The 13,611-nt window shown below is 45.2% G+C and overlaps 1 protein-coding gene across 1 annotated transcript in view; it reads right to left on the bottom strand.

The window, feature by feature from the left end:
• ptch2 (patched 2) overlaps window positions 1-13,611 on the bottom strand; it is a 28,360-nt gene that overhangs the window by 6,579 nt on the left and 8,170 nt on the right. Inside the window, exons 3-18 of the mRNA XM_034888369.1 lie at window positions 10,179-10,368; window positions 10,022-10,091; window positions 9,833-9,924; window positions 7,310-7,418; window positions 7,120-7,206; window positions 6,859-6,980; window positions 5,731-5,878; window positions 4,575-4,706; window positions 4,309-4,464; window positions 4,089-4,181; window positions 3,870-3,995; window positions 2,593-2,980; window positions 1,962-2,486; window positions 1,194-1,336; window positions 852-1,032; window positions 455-735 (exon numbers count right to left, since the gene is read on the bottom strand). Of these exons, the coding sequence (XP_034744260.1) occupies window positions 455-735; window positions 852-1,032; window positions 1,194-1,336; window positions 1,962-2,486; window positions 2,593-2,980; window positions 3,870-3,995; window positions 4,089-4,181; window positions 4,309-4,464; window positions 4,575-4,706; window positions 5,731-5,878; window positions 6,859-6,980; window positions 7,120-7,206; window positions 7,310-7,418; window positions 9,833-9,924; window positions 10,022-10,091; window positions 10,179-10,368 (2,843 nt within the window). The remainder of the gene's footprint in view (window positions 1-454; window positions 736-851; window positions 1,033-1,193; window positions 1,337-1,961; window positions 2,487-2,592; window positions 2,981-3,869; window positions 3,996-4,088; window positions 4,182-4,308; window positions 4,465-4,574; window positions 4,707-5,730; window positions 5,879-6,858; window positions 6,981-7,119; window positions 7,207-7,309; window positions 7,419-9,832; window positions 9,925-10,021; window positions 10,092-10,178; window positions 10,369-13,611) is intronic.

The raw sequence follows: 13,611 nt of genomic DNA, 5'->3' as shown, positions 1-13,611 counted from the left end.
ACACACACACACACACATATCCCTGATGGATGGGTTGAGCAGGCCAAGGTCGCAACTGAGCAGATCTGTCCTGTCCCAAAGTCTCTCCCTCTCCCTCTGACAAAAGCAATGAGGGAGTTGGAGGTAGAGGCTTCAGGAGGGCAAAGCCTTTCTTGCTCCTTTGCATTTCCTTTTCTAAGGGCGGCCCAGCCTACATTAGAATGACAAAGGTCTGTGTGTGTGTGTATGTGTGTGTGTGAATGTGTGCATATTGGCCCTCCACAGAGAGAAAGGGGCCCCCTAGACAGTGTTATTGAGCTGTGCTGAGAAGGGTGAGAAGAAAGTGAGAGCAGGAAGGGGCTAATGATGTTGTTGAGGTAGCATGAGGTACAGAATGTAGGAGCAATAGGAAGGATGAAGATGAGGAAGAGGTAGGGTGAAGAGTTCTCAGGCAAACAACTTAAAAATTGCTCACAATGATGCCGGCAGTCCAGGGGTTGAGCAGGAGAATGGCACAGACCAGGAAGGTGCAGGCCAGCACCACGCTGATCGCCAGCAGGAACCAGTGTCTGAGGCCGATGTACTGCTCCCAGAACAGGAAGGGGTATCCGTTAGGGTAGTTTAAAATGCCCTTGCGAGTAAACTCGTCGCAGATGGAGCGCACACTCTCGATGGCCTCCACAAAGTCGCTGGCCTGGCGAAGGCCATTCAGGTAGAAGGGGAACTGGGCAAACTCCAGGGGCTCGGCAGCTGGGACTGCAAGAGAAGAAGAGCTAAAAGGTGAGAATTGAGATCATTTGCTGTTTGTACTGCATGGTATTTACAGGTGTATCCACTCTCGCCTGAATAATGCGTTACCATAAGACACTTACTGCGCAGATTCTCCCCTGTAGTGTCATACTTGTCGTGAATCCACTCTCTAGGATGGGGGTAGAAATTGGCCTGGGAGGCAGCATAGCCCAGAGGATCGTTGCTGACCCAGACGGTCAGGTAAATGTAAAACACCTCCGCCGGGATCAAACCCTCTGCATCCACCAGCCGACGAGAAGTCAGCTAGAGAGATTTTAAAAATTCTAAAATTAAAAGGCCACTCATGTGTTGAGCTTTTGTCAGAACAAATGGTAAAAAGACGGCTGATAAGGTAGTCCTCAGAGTTGTAAGAATTGCATGTGGATTCTGTTTTAAAATATTTTGTGTAGCTCTTGTAGACATACCTGGCTGTAGTTAAAAGGCTCTTTCTTGGAGCCAGTCTGGATGAGGAGCTTATACGCCAGCGCTCCGTCCTCTGTGCCGTTACGATAGCTGTCAGAGGTAATCCTGCCTGCCTGCCAGTCAGCATCAAAAGCAGCCTGAAGACCTTTGAGGTGAAACCCACACAAAAGAAGATAAAAGATTAAAGTGGTTGTCATTATTAAATATTATGATTTATATTATCACAAAAATTATAGGAGCTTTCTTGTGTGTTTGTGTGTGTGAGCAGTGAAGTTAAAAATGTGAAATATCAAGTTTCCTCTTCCATTTCTTTTTTTTGGGGCATTTTCAGCTGGCTCTAATTGACCTGTTGGTTATCACTTCCTCCTGACTGGGCCTCTGACAAGTTCTGGCCTGAGGACACCCACACCCACACACACACACACACACACACGCAAAGATAACCTATGACCCAACCCGTCTACTGCACCACCCCTGAGCCCAGGTGGATGGGGGTTAACAGAGTGACTGAACTTTTATTCACCCTTGACACATTCTCACCTCTACGCACACACACACACACACACACACACACACACACACACACACACACACACACACACACACACATTAACTTCTGTTCTTAGTAAAAGAAGCACACCTGAAAAAACCTGTACCACCCTCTACTGGATTCTGATATAATTATCAAAAACTCCCAGGCTGACAGGGAGGAATGTATTACCTGACTCACTCAAAAAAAACAAAAGATATTTCTGAGCCCGGATTCTTACCTTTTAGCCAGTCCTGGAAGTAGTGCAGCCACATTCGGGGCAGTTTGTTGTCGCTGTCTCTGACCACGTATTTAACAGAGTTGAAGGCGTTGTGCAGCTGGATCAGCAGCCTCTGTGACCGGGCGTAATCAAATCCATCCATGGTCACCAGATACATGTTGTAGAAGGAGAAATACTTGAACTGGGCGTCGATGAAATCATACTCCTTGGTGTCCCGTGGCACAACGTCGGTTAGGTAGAGGCCGTCGTGCACCATGGTGGTCCCATACAGGCTGAGGCCCAGGAGACCCAGAAAGAGAACCACCACGATGACTTTGCTTTTAGGTTTTAGGAGCAGAGGGGCGTATTTCTCCCTGGCAAAGCTGGACAAGTTCCAGTGCAGGAAAGGGAGTGGGACGCACTTCTTTCCCGATTTGGAATCCTCCACCTGAGCTAGGAGGTCCCGTGTGGAGCTGGAGGTAGGCGTGAAGAGCTGGGAGCCATAGGGGTCCTGCACAGAGGTGGTGGTGGGGGGAGGTGTGATGGCTAGGGATAGGAAATACAAGCAAGAAATTAGTGAGTCATTCTGACTTTAGAAAGCGATGTGTACACAACAACATAATCGTTGGGATCTTAATATAGCAATATTTACCTTGTGGCTGTGAAGTGGGGCAGACGATGATGGACGGCGGGCTGGTGGAGATCTGTGAGGTAGGTGGTAGGATTGTGACAATATGCTGGCCGGCTGCGTCACACTGCGTGAATGCCTGCACTGTGGTGGTGATTTGGGTGCTGGTGGTGATTGTTGATCCCGCCGAATACTGGTGCGTGTGCGCCGTTGCCGTCGTAGGCGTGTGCGGCTGCTCCCCAGAGTCTGACAGCTCGTGCGAAGAAAGGTGGATGACGCGGTCGGAGCAGGGGCTGTACAGGCAGCAGAGAATATCCAAACGCTTATCCTCACGTCTGTGGAGGTCCAAACTGAGGATGGCAGGGAAGATGAGCAGCACCATGGCGAAGTTAAACACGACCACAATGGCCGCCTAGGGAAGGAAACACAGAGAGACCAAATGAGAAAAACAAAGTGAGAAAAGACAGAGAACAGTATGTGAAATTACAGACACCCTAATCCAGCTGGGGAGAGTCAGGGCTCCTTTTTTAAATTCGTTTTTAGTGTCTCAGACCACAGCCCAGAAAGTAAAGAAAGGCCTTGTACTCTAAATCACCAGCCAGGAATACTAAGCAAGCCAGAAGGAAGGAGAAAAGAGGGCCAGAATGAAAGAACTACTAGAAAGACTGAGAGAGAGGAGCAGGAAGGGAATATATATATATATATATATATATATACATATATATGAATATATATATTTTAATATATATGTTGCGAGTCTGAGCAAAACCATCACCCTTCAGCACCACCGTCGCGGCCTCCCCCTCGCCCTGAAGTTGATATTCTAACTGACTGTGGTTTCAAGTATGTGTGATGTGTGCATCTATGTGTGTGTTTGCTTGTGTGTTTCAGACCACCCACAGTTACTCACAGATCAGAGCAAACTGGCTTGACGGGCCAGTGATATACTGATCCGCTCCTCCCTCCCTCTCCTTCTTGTTCTCTCTCTGTCTGTTTATCACTCTCTTTGCTCTGATTATTCCACGTTATACAAATGCACACACACACACACACACACACACACACACACACACACACACGTGCACATACACACACACGCAGAGACACGCAAACACAAAAAATGGCCCTGTAGGTGCAGCGGCAATAAAACTGGGAACAAAGGCTTTCCTCGCTCTGAATGACTGTCACCTCTCTTAAGTTATCTCTTTCATTTTCAAAGGAGCCTCTGGCCTCTCAGTGTGCAATTGTGTACACATGTTTATGTCTGTCCGCATGCGTGTGAGGGTGTGTGCAAAACATACCTGCAGAGAGAAAGCTCGCAAGGCAGGAATGGGTACGAGAGCAGCCATGAAGAATGCAATCATATTGTTGATGGAAGTCAGAGCCACACTGGTGCCGGTGCGACGCAAACAGTCTCCTGTCCTGTCCTTTAAAACAAAAACAGATAACGTTTAGAGAAGAGAGGAGAGCAGAGGAGAGGAAGGAGATGAGAGGAGAGGAGATGAGATTCTTAAAAGTACCTTAAAGGGGATGTTACTTCCAGCTTCTGTGAAGGAATGAGCTAGAAGAAACATGTCATCCACACCGATCCCTAGTGCCAAGAAGGGAAGCACCTGGGATGGGAAAGAGTCAAAATGAATATCACACATACAAAATCTGGGCTTTAACTCATAGAAAGACCCCCCTTTAAATATCAGCCTTACAGTAATGTAACAGAAAATGTTGCAGATTGCGTCGTACCTGTGTGGTGGCAGCATTGAAAGAGAGGCCAAGCAGGGAGCAGAGACCCAGTCCTGCAGCCACTGATAGAGCCACTAACAGCACCCCGGCCAGCCCCACGGCCCCCTGGGACTTGGCACAGTCCCACCTTAGCATGGTCACACAGGCATAGGCCAGCTAGAGAGGAAATGTCCATATTTAATATTAGTTATTTCACAGTAAAGTTAAAAAAATTTCATGAACTTACTATCCATAATTGATTGACTTTAATCATATATTACGCTCACCATGAGCAGGTATCCTCCAGCCACCCTGATGACGCTGACATCGGAGAAAGATTTCATGATGTCGTTAAGGGTGGTGGTGGAGAAAGCATGGAGGGACTGGCTGGAGTTAGATGGCATACTCTGGTGGACCACCTAAAAGATAAAGATCAAAATTATAAATGGTTACCAAATTATAAAATCATCACCAGATTAACTAAATATTTATCAATAACATTGACAAAAAGAAGATACTGAAAGCACTGCATTATTACTTTCATGTACTACAACATGCTGAGTAACTTTTATTTTACATTCAAACACATTTCCTCCCTCTGACCAATGCTACCTTAAGCTTCTGCTACAGCACCATATTTCAGAGCCTTCTAACAGAAAAAGCACCCTGTCACTTTGAAATGTGTGTGTGTGGGTTTTTAGATATGCCAGCATGTGTGCGAGAGTGTGCGTATGTATGACAACTGAGGAGTAATGAGCACAGATGCCAGAGGTTGGGAGGTCAAAGGTGAAAGGAACGGGATCACATGGCTTGGGAGGCTGCTCTCTCCGCTCTGTGCCACGAATGGACCAAAGCTCCCCTAAGGCAATTAACCTGTCCGCATTTAGTCATCGCTCGCAATCTCAAATAGATCTCGTCTTGTTCTTTAATGTTTCAGGACAAGGTGTCATGTCTCTGTCAGTTTACGTTTGAGTTTGTTGCCCCACCTCGCTTGAATATGTCTCATACTCTCCTCCCTCCCCCCTCTCTCCTTACCCTCACCGTGGTGGGTGTCAGCTATCAGAGCAACAGCTTGTTCCTATAACTAGGGCTCTGACAGAGAGATGGCTGGCCTACACACACACACACACACACACACACACACACACACACACACACACACACACACACACACACAAACACACCTATTGCCCTGGTCTGCTCCATGATTTGCTTTACATGGAGCTGAAGACTGAAGGAATTCAGACACTGCAATATAAGTCCCAATGAGTGTGTGTGTGTATGTGTGTGTGTGTGTGTGTGTGTGTGTGTGTGTGTGTGTGTGTGTGTGTGTGTGCCAAAGCAAAACAAGACTGCACAGGGACAAGGAAATGCCTCCTTTTGTTTGTGTATGTATGTGAGAATTTTGAATATGAACATGAAATGTGTGATGTATGTTCACACCTCCACAAACTTCCTCTGCCAGGACTCGAGGATGGCGGTGGCCTTTTCTACATTCCAGTTTATGTCATGGATCTCGTAGTCGTCTTTAAAGTGCTCGTACAGCTGCTTAGGACTCATCAACAGGAACATGGTTTGGAGAGCCTCCGCACTGAAAAATACACAAATCTAAGCTTAGGACACCTCAGAGATGTCTGGCTCCTCCTGCAAACATGGTTTATTGTGTGTTGAGCTGAGTGAAAACCTCAACTCCAACATCCATCTCATGACTAGCACATTAGAAATCATCCAGTTAGACTGTTTTAGGTATTGGTATCCCTTTACCTACACAGGAACATGCCTTTCTGTAAATGACTAGAGGCAGGTGCCTTTTCTTGGAGGACTTGTCAACCTGACTGCCTGCCTGCCTGCTTGTTGTCTGTCTGCCAATGTAAGCACCTAAAAGCAGGTGTTATCTAGTCGGCCTTTCTGCCGGTCTCCCGGCTGCGATCCCAGATGTCCTTAGGTTTTCTTGGCACAACACAGTGAACAGCAGCACTGCTCAAAATGTGAAAGAAACGATCATAAATCAGATCCAAGAGTGTAAGTTAGTGCGGCTCTTTCAGATGGGACTGGAATCCTCTTTCATTCAAGGCTCTGGGCCTGTGTGGGTCATGATTTGGGCTTTGACCCAATACTGTCACTCCATGTTTATTGGCCATGCTTTTAAATCCAGTTGAAGTCAAAAGGAAAAAACTAAACTCTGGAGAGTGTCACGTTTAAAAGCAGGTCAGCTTCAGAATAATTTGAAGTGTTTTTCCCCACTTCTTCTTTTTTGGTCCCTTACACAACAAATGTGTAACAGGGTAAGGGGGCTTTTTGTGACTGTCAATCATCTTTAATTGGCCTATCCTGGACTGGGGTCATGCAGGAAACCGATCCCTCTCAGTACCAGGCATTCCTAGCATGTGTCTGTTAGGTTATTAAAGGTTACACAGATTCCACCATCACAGCGGCTCACAAGCTGACTGGCTGCCTGCTCAGCTGGCGGTGATGACACAGCCCCCTTTACAATCACATCCTCCAATCAGACATGACGTACTCTGTAAAATCCCATCTCATCTTTCTTTACATGTCATGAGAAATACACACCTCAGCAGAATCTCCTGGCTGCTCTTGACCCGCCCTCCGAGGATCAGCTCCTCCTGCCAGTGCATGAACTTCCGACTGAAACCATGGCAACCACCCTGGAGACGCCCAGCAATGTCAGGACTCTGAATGGACGAGGAGCAGAGGTAAAGACAGAAAACCAAAGAGAAACATGTTAGGTGCTATTTCAGTTATGAGTGCTACTTTTACCTACGTACGACTTCTTGTATATAATAACTTGACTTCTTATGTGTGAGTTATTACCTCTCCTTGCTCCTTGTTGGGTGCACTGAGAGGGCAGTCAGGGTCTGATGGGTCTAGACATGGCCTGTTCATGTAGGCATGTCCCACCTAAGGAATGAAACAACGTTATAAAAAGTCTCAGTACAAAAAAAACTGCAATTTTTCATAAGAGTAGTCCATCATTCAGCAAGTCTGTATATGTGTGTCCCACCTGGGCTTTGTCCAACATCTCCTTAAATCCTTCCAGGGAAGTGAACTGACTCAGCTCCTCCATCAGCTTGACTGGATCTAGATTCATCCACTGAATATCTGGCATACCCCTGGAGAACAAAGACACACATATGATGAGCATCCGATGACAATAATTTGAAGAAGTAACTGCAAAAATAACGTTTTCACTGTGTGCCCGCAAGTCTGCATGGCTCTGCATTCCTGCTATTCTTTACTGTGAGCAGAAAAACTATGATTCTTTAATTCTGTCTCCCTGGTTGAGCCGGGCTATGCAGGAGGCTAGCTGCAGATACAGGATAAAATAGCGTTTATTATCCTGTTTCACGCTGCCACAATGCCCGCGGAAAAGGCACAGTGGCTGCCTGCTCACTTCCATTCCTCAATGTCCTGCACTTAGTCATAACGATTACCTTTGCCTCCCAAACGTCTTGATAAGGAGGGAGGGAAGGGGGAAGGTTGGGAGGATGGATGGTAGGGATATAGGTGGGGAATAAGAGGATAAACAAAGGGGGGGCTCTCACACCGTTTGTTGTGTGATGTTCACAGACAAATAAACTCAATGCTGAGCATCACTTGTATCACCATCCTCCTCCTTGAGATATATTCATAATTTGCTCTGTAATTAATTCTATAAATCTACTCTAATCTATTTAAATGAATAGCTTTCTCGTGGTTTTGACCTTTATAGCCTACTTGCTGAAGGCACTATCTATCTAAAGTATTGACCAATAAGTTAGCATCAATTTAAAGCTAAATATCCTACTGGTAAATTGTAAAAAACAACAACATTTTTACCATTTTATTTATCCTTCAGAAAATGAATCAATCCACTTTAACAGTAGTGTTTGCTGGAACTTAAAATTACATAAGCAAAAAAGTAAATAACATGCTACATTATTGGCAAGATTTTTTGATTCAGTGCAAGAAAACACTTAAGATGGACATTTTCAAGAAAGTGAGACAAAGTAAGAAAGAAGAGACATAAAGAGATGGAAATAAAAGAATCCTAAAGTATCTCAACTCTGGGGCCAATCTCCCTCCAATGGCTCATGAAGAGAGCTCCTCTCCTATTCCCACATACCAGGGTCCCTTTTGCTGCTGTTCGCAAAGACACACTCCTTTATCAGCTAGTTTTTGCTTGAGTGAGCTGGGCTTGGGCCCTTTTGTTTTTTCATAGATTGCTGCTCTTTGTTCTCTCAAGTTTTCTCTCTCTCTCTCTCTCTCTCTCTCTCTTGCACACACTCACTATTCCTCACTCTCTTTCCCAATCTGCCTCTATCCCTTTTTCCCTTTCTCTCTCTCCATCTCACCCTTCTTTTTTGCATTTAAAACCAGAGCTGAAGTGAAGCAGAAGCTGAGGGGGACACGGGCCTCAGAGCACCACAAGTTCCCTTCAACTCCACTTGAAAAACGAGTAAAGAAAACGATTAATAAATAACAACAGATGCCAAACACTGTGTGATTTACAGGAATCCTTGGAAGACGTGTGAATCATCAAAGACCCCCTTTTCCCTCTCTGTGGCTCACATAAACCAACCGGGAGATGCTAAGGATGGGAAACTTGTGTTTGTTTCTGTATGTGCTGGCTTGTCATGCAACATACCGCTGTCAGCTTGAGACCGAAATATAAACAAATAATTTGTTTTGCAAAGGAACATCTGCTACCATCTAAACTATCTTTTATAAACTAAGGACTCAATTGAAATATCAATCCTGTCGACCAAAAAAAGCTCTCTTTCAGTGACTTAATTTCTCAAGAGAACTTTGTCCTGAAAAAAGGAGAAGAAAAAAAAACTGAATCCGCAAATGGCCAAATACGCCCAGACTCCACTGTTAACCGTCTTGTAGCCTCTCTCTGTCTTTCTCGAGGGACTTGAGGCATGAATACTGCCCATTTTATTTGTTGGACAACTCGGGAGCTGGGAGCCCGGGGCATTACCATGAGAATGCCGAGTGTTAGCCGTGAGCTGACAAAGCCGGCCCCCCTCCCTCCTCCGGGGCCTCTGCACTGATGGACACTCACTCGTAAACTGAAAGAATGCTTACCATTGTCTGACCCAAAGGGCTCCCCTGCCACCACCGCCGCCGCCTCCCCGCCCTCCGTTCTACCAACCCACCACCCAGTTGCTGTTGCAGCCATCCTCCTCTCTCTCTTTCTCTCTCTCTCTCTCTCTCTCCATCCCTCCCTTGCTGCATCTCTCCCTCACTTTCTCTCTTTGAATTTCTCTGTCAGGACACCCCCCTCCAGTCCCTCTCTGGGCCCTAAAAGAACTCTATTACTGACCGCCGCTGTCAGTCACAGCACCCACTGACAGAATACTGAAAGCCCAACTGTATGTCTCCATCGAGCATGTGTTAAAAGTTACGGACCCCTCCAAAAGCTCTAGTCTACAACGCAAGTCAGATGGAAGCAATGACAGCAAAGGGAGAGCCAAGACTTTCAATTCAATGTTTTAATATGCAAAAAGAAAATGTAAGTTGGGTCAAATATTCAAAGACTTACGGTAAATAGGCGGAGCCTCCCTGTAGTTTGGCCCCTTCCCAAAAACAGTCCAATGGGGTGATTATCATACAGGGGAATAGCTTGTCAATCATCTGGGATCAGGAAATAGAAAGGAAGCATGATTAAAGATTTCAAATCATGGAAAATATTTAAATATAGGAATAACAGATCAATTTCTTTTGAACTTACCCTTTCAATCATGACATTTTCTATAATAGGAACTCCTGATTTATAGCATATTTTGTTAAGATCCCACGACCTACAAGAGAGAAAACCATGTTTAATTTACAACTACTTTATTGTCGACTACAAACTTTTTCACATAACATGTCTGTGGTCCACTTACTTTCCAAACAGTGACACCTGGACCTTGCTGGCAGACAGAGCGGCTTCCATATGAACCAGCAAAGCCTCCTGGGTAAGAATATTGGTGCCCTCTTCTTTGGGGGTCTGGATAAAAATCTGTGAGGTAAATACTGACTCCTCTCCCTGCTTTTCCTTGGTGTAGCGAAGCTCCGTGCTCACTCGACTACCAGCTAGAAAACAAAGAATAAAGGACAGATGAATACCGAGATAGCTAGATAGCTAGATATCTAGATAGCTAGATACTGTATATTAGTCATACATTAGCACAGAATTTATGACGCTCATACAAAGAAACACATACCCACACACACATTTGGATCCTATAACAAAGTGTGTTGCACACTTACACAAGAACACACACATATATCGACCAACGCCCTTAGCCATTGCCAGTGTTGGTTTTGAAGGCACTTCACACAAGCCAGCGTCTGGCCAAGAGAAATGACTAATACAGCTTCTCATTGGCTCCTTCTGCGAAACAGATGTGCCCTATTAATATGGAAAACCAACGCTCTGATGCCCCAAAACCCTCTGCCACTCTGCTCAGGGCAGCAGATATTGATTTAGTCGTGTTGAGTGCATGATAAAAGATCATGATGAGAAGAGAAGAGAAGAGTTGGTTAAGGGGGACAGCAAGTGGTGGTGTTTAAATGGCACACCAAAAGTTGGGGTAAAAGACATCAAAAAGAATAGGAAATAGATTCATAGAGAGAGATATTAGATGTCAGAGGTGGTGATGAACAAAAAAACAGATAGAAAGAGGATGAAAAAATATCAGAGAGAGAGGGAGCGAGCTATGTTGTGCGTTGCGGTAGACTCCAGCCCCCTAATTACAGGAGGTTGCCCTGAAAAGAGTTTGCCAGCCGGGGGGATCTGTGCCTGTGCCAAGTGGACATGAAACATGCCGCGCTGGATCACAGAGGGCCCGTCTGCCCCTCTCGCTGTCCCACTACATGACAACCCAGAGAGAGAAAGAGAGGGAGGGAAAGGGGGGAGTTGGGAAACAAGGGCTACCTCCTTCTTAAGTCTAACTCTCGTCACTCTTTTACTCACTTTCCCTACGCTGCACTCCATCCTGACTGCATCTATTCCTCTCATACTCTTTATACTCTATAGCTCCTGCCTCCGTCTTTCTCTCTGTCTGTCTCCATCTTTCTTTCTTTCTTTCTTTCTCTCTTCCCCTCATGCTCTCTGCACCTCCCCCCAGCCTGGAGCAGGCTCCTATAATTGATGGGGAGAAAAGAAAAAACAAACTATTTAGCCTACGCTGCAAAAGTGTGAGATCAGGTTAGAACTCCGAGCCTTAGAGACACCGTCCAATATTTCTTTGCTTTCAAGGTTTTAATTACCTACACAGGGGCTTCAGAATATTAGGTCACCTCGTTCTGCAGTCAGGGGTCTCTTAGTTTTTTGGAGTGTCTGGCTCAGTGCATCCCAAAAAGAAAAAGAAAAACCTCAAAATGTTCTCGCTGGATGGATCCTTTGCACATCTGGTCGTACAACATTTTTAAAGTTGAGCATTTTTTATAAATCTTTTTTTTCCAAGGGAGCCACAACAACCAACATAATAATGTCCTCAAGACCTCTGTAGTTGAGAAAATAAAGATGTTTGTTTGGCTTTTATTTAACCATTTTCACACTGTCAAGTGCATGTACGAAGAATCTGACTCGGTGTAAAAACCGCGCTCAGAGGTACAGTTGGACCCAACTCCACCCAGTTTCCTTGCCACACAGATTTCCAATCAAAAAAGGCTACTACAAAATGGAACCCTTTCCGTTCGTGGACCTCTTTGACATCTGATAAACCTTTTTTGACATTTCGTATGTTAACCTCTGCAGCGTGGGGTTTTGATCCCAACAGGAACTGGGTGGCTCGGAGAGACTCTGGCTCTGTAATTACAGGCCTCCTGAAGTAAATTATAGCTATTTGTGTCTCGTTCCTCCCATCTGGACCACCCAGGCAGCCAGTCAGTCCTCTCTCTTCTCTCTCTCTCTCTTTCTCGCCTTCTCTCCTCAACCCCTGGTCCGGCCCCAACCACCCAACTCTCAGCTTTGCAGCCACTCCGCTCAGTTCAGCTCAACGCACACTCAAGAGGGAACCTTGTCCTTTCTTTTCCTATCTGTCTTTCTTTCTATGTCCTGGGTTCTCTTCTCCTTTACTCCTTCTTTCTCATTTTCTACTTCATTCTCACTCTTTTTCAATCCCCCCTACCCTCTCCTTGCACTCAGCCTGCGCTCCACACAGCCTTAAAGAGACAGTTCTCGAAACATTTCCCACCCTAGGAAGAAAGCGCCTTTGACTGTGGAAACCCAGGGTTTCAAGACCCCAGTGGCTGCTAATTTTAGTACATTAGCAAATTTTTGTAAAATGAAATATTAGTCCTTGTTTGGCAACATGATAAAAAATGAAAAAGTAGCAAAAACGGAATCATTAAATGATCACAACTCCTTCTAAATCACTTCAACAGTTCTGGATGTTTTTGAGAAACTCGACCACCATTTTACACATTTTAGCAAAAAACTCAACTTTGCTGTATGCAACATCTGAATTCATTTACTAGCTTTACCACTAAAAGCAATTTCACAACAGCTACGCCTTTGGGAAAGTGAAAAGCAAATGAAAAATGTCACAACAAGCCTTGACATGGTTTCATGGCTTTGTGTACAAATGTAATATTTGTATGAATGTGTGTACATGTGCCTCTGTGTGTGTGTCTGTGTGTGTGTGTGTGTGAGTGTGTGTGTGTGTGTGTGTGTGTGTGTACACTGGTTCAAACACTGGACCCTGTCATTTCCTCTTCACCTGATCCTCCAAAGGCGAACACACAGAATCCCCTTACTCTGTGAAATACGTGTGGCTTTGCTTCTCACATCTGGCTTCTAGGGCAGAGGCAAGGCCATCTTTAAAGTGCTGTGCTTCAAATTTATTCTATTCTATTCTATTCTATTCTACTCTATGTTGTCTTCATGGTTTACAGGCCTAGTCCCAGTTCCAGGCCATGCTAGGTCAGACCAGGCCACCTTCAAAGTTCAGTGTGGTAGATTAGCTGGATTAGGGGGCCTCTGAAAGGCCCCACGCTGCTATGGAGGAAGACCCGAGACGAACAGGGCTGAAAGTGACATGTATGCTTTTACCTGCAACAAAGTGCATTGGAAGTTACCCTTTCCGGATTTACACGGCATAGCAACATATGAGTAATATGTTATGAGTAATGAGTAATGAACAGCCACTGGCCTCCACGGAGTAGCAACAATAAAAAAAAAAGACATAAAGCAATCCCTTGGCTGCCATCTTCTATCCATCATTTACTTTTTCTTTTAGCCGTTTCTTTTTTTTTACAATGTCCTCCAATAGAGGTCCTTTATTTCTTTTGATTTTCAGCAAAGGAGCCAAATGACAAACTTATTCTCCT

The sequence above is a fragment of the Etheostoma cragini genome, chromosome 12 (genome assembly GCF_013103735.1).
Source record: "Etheostoma cragini isolate CJK2018 chromosome 12, CSU_Ecrag_1.0, whole genome shotgun sequence".
In the NCBI taxonomy this organism is placed as follows: domain Eukaryota; kingdom Metazoa; phylum Chordata; class Actinopteri; order Perciformes; family Percidae; genus Etheostoma; species Etheostoma cragini.
This window is presented reverse-complemented; position numbering and strand designations above follow the sequence as displayed.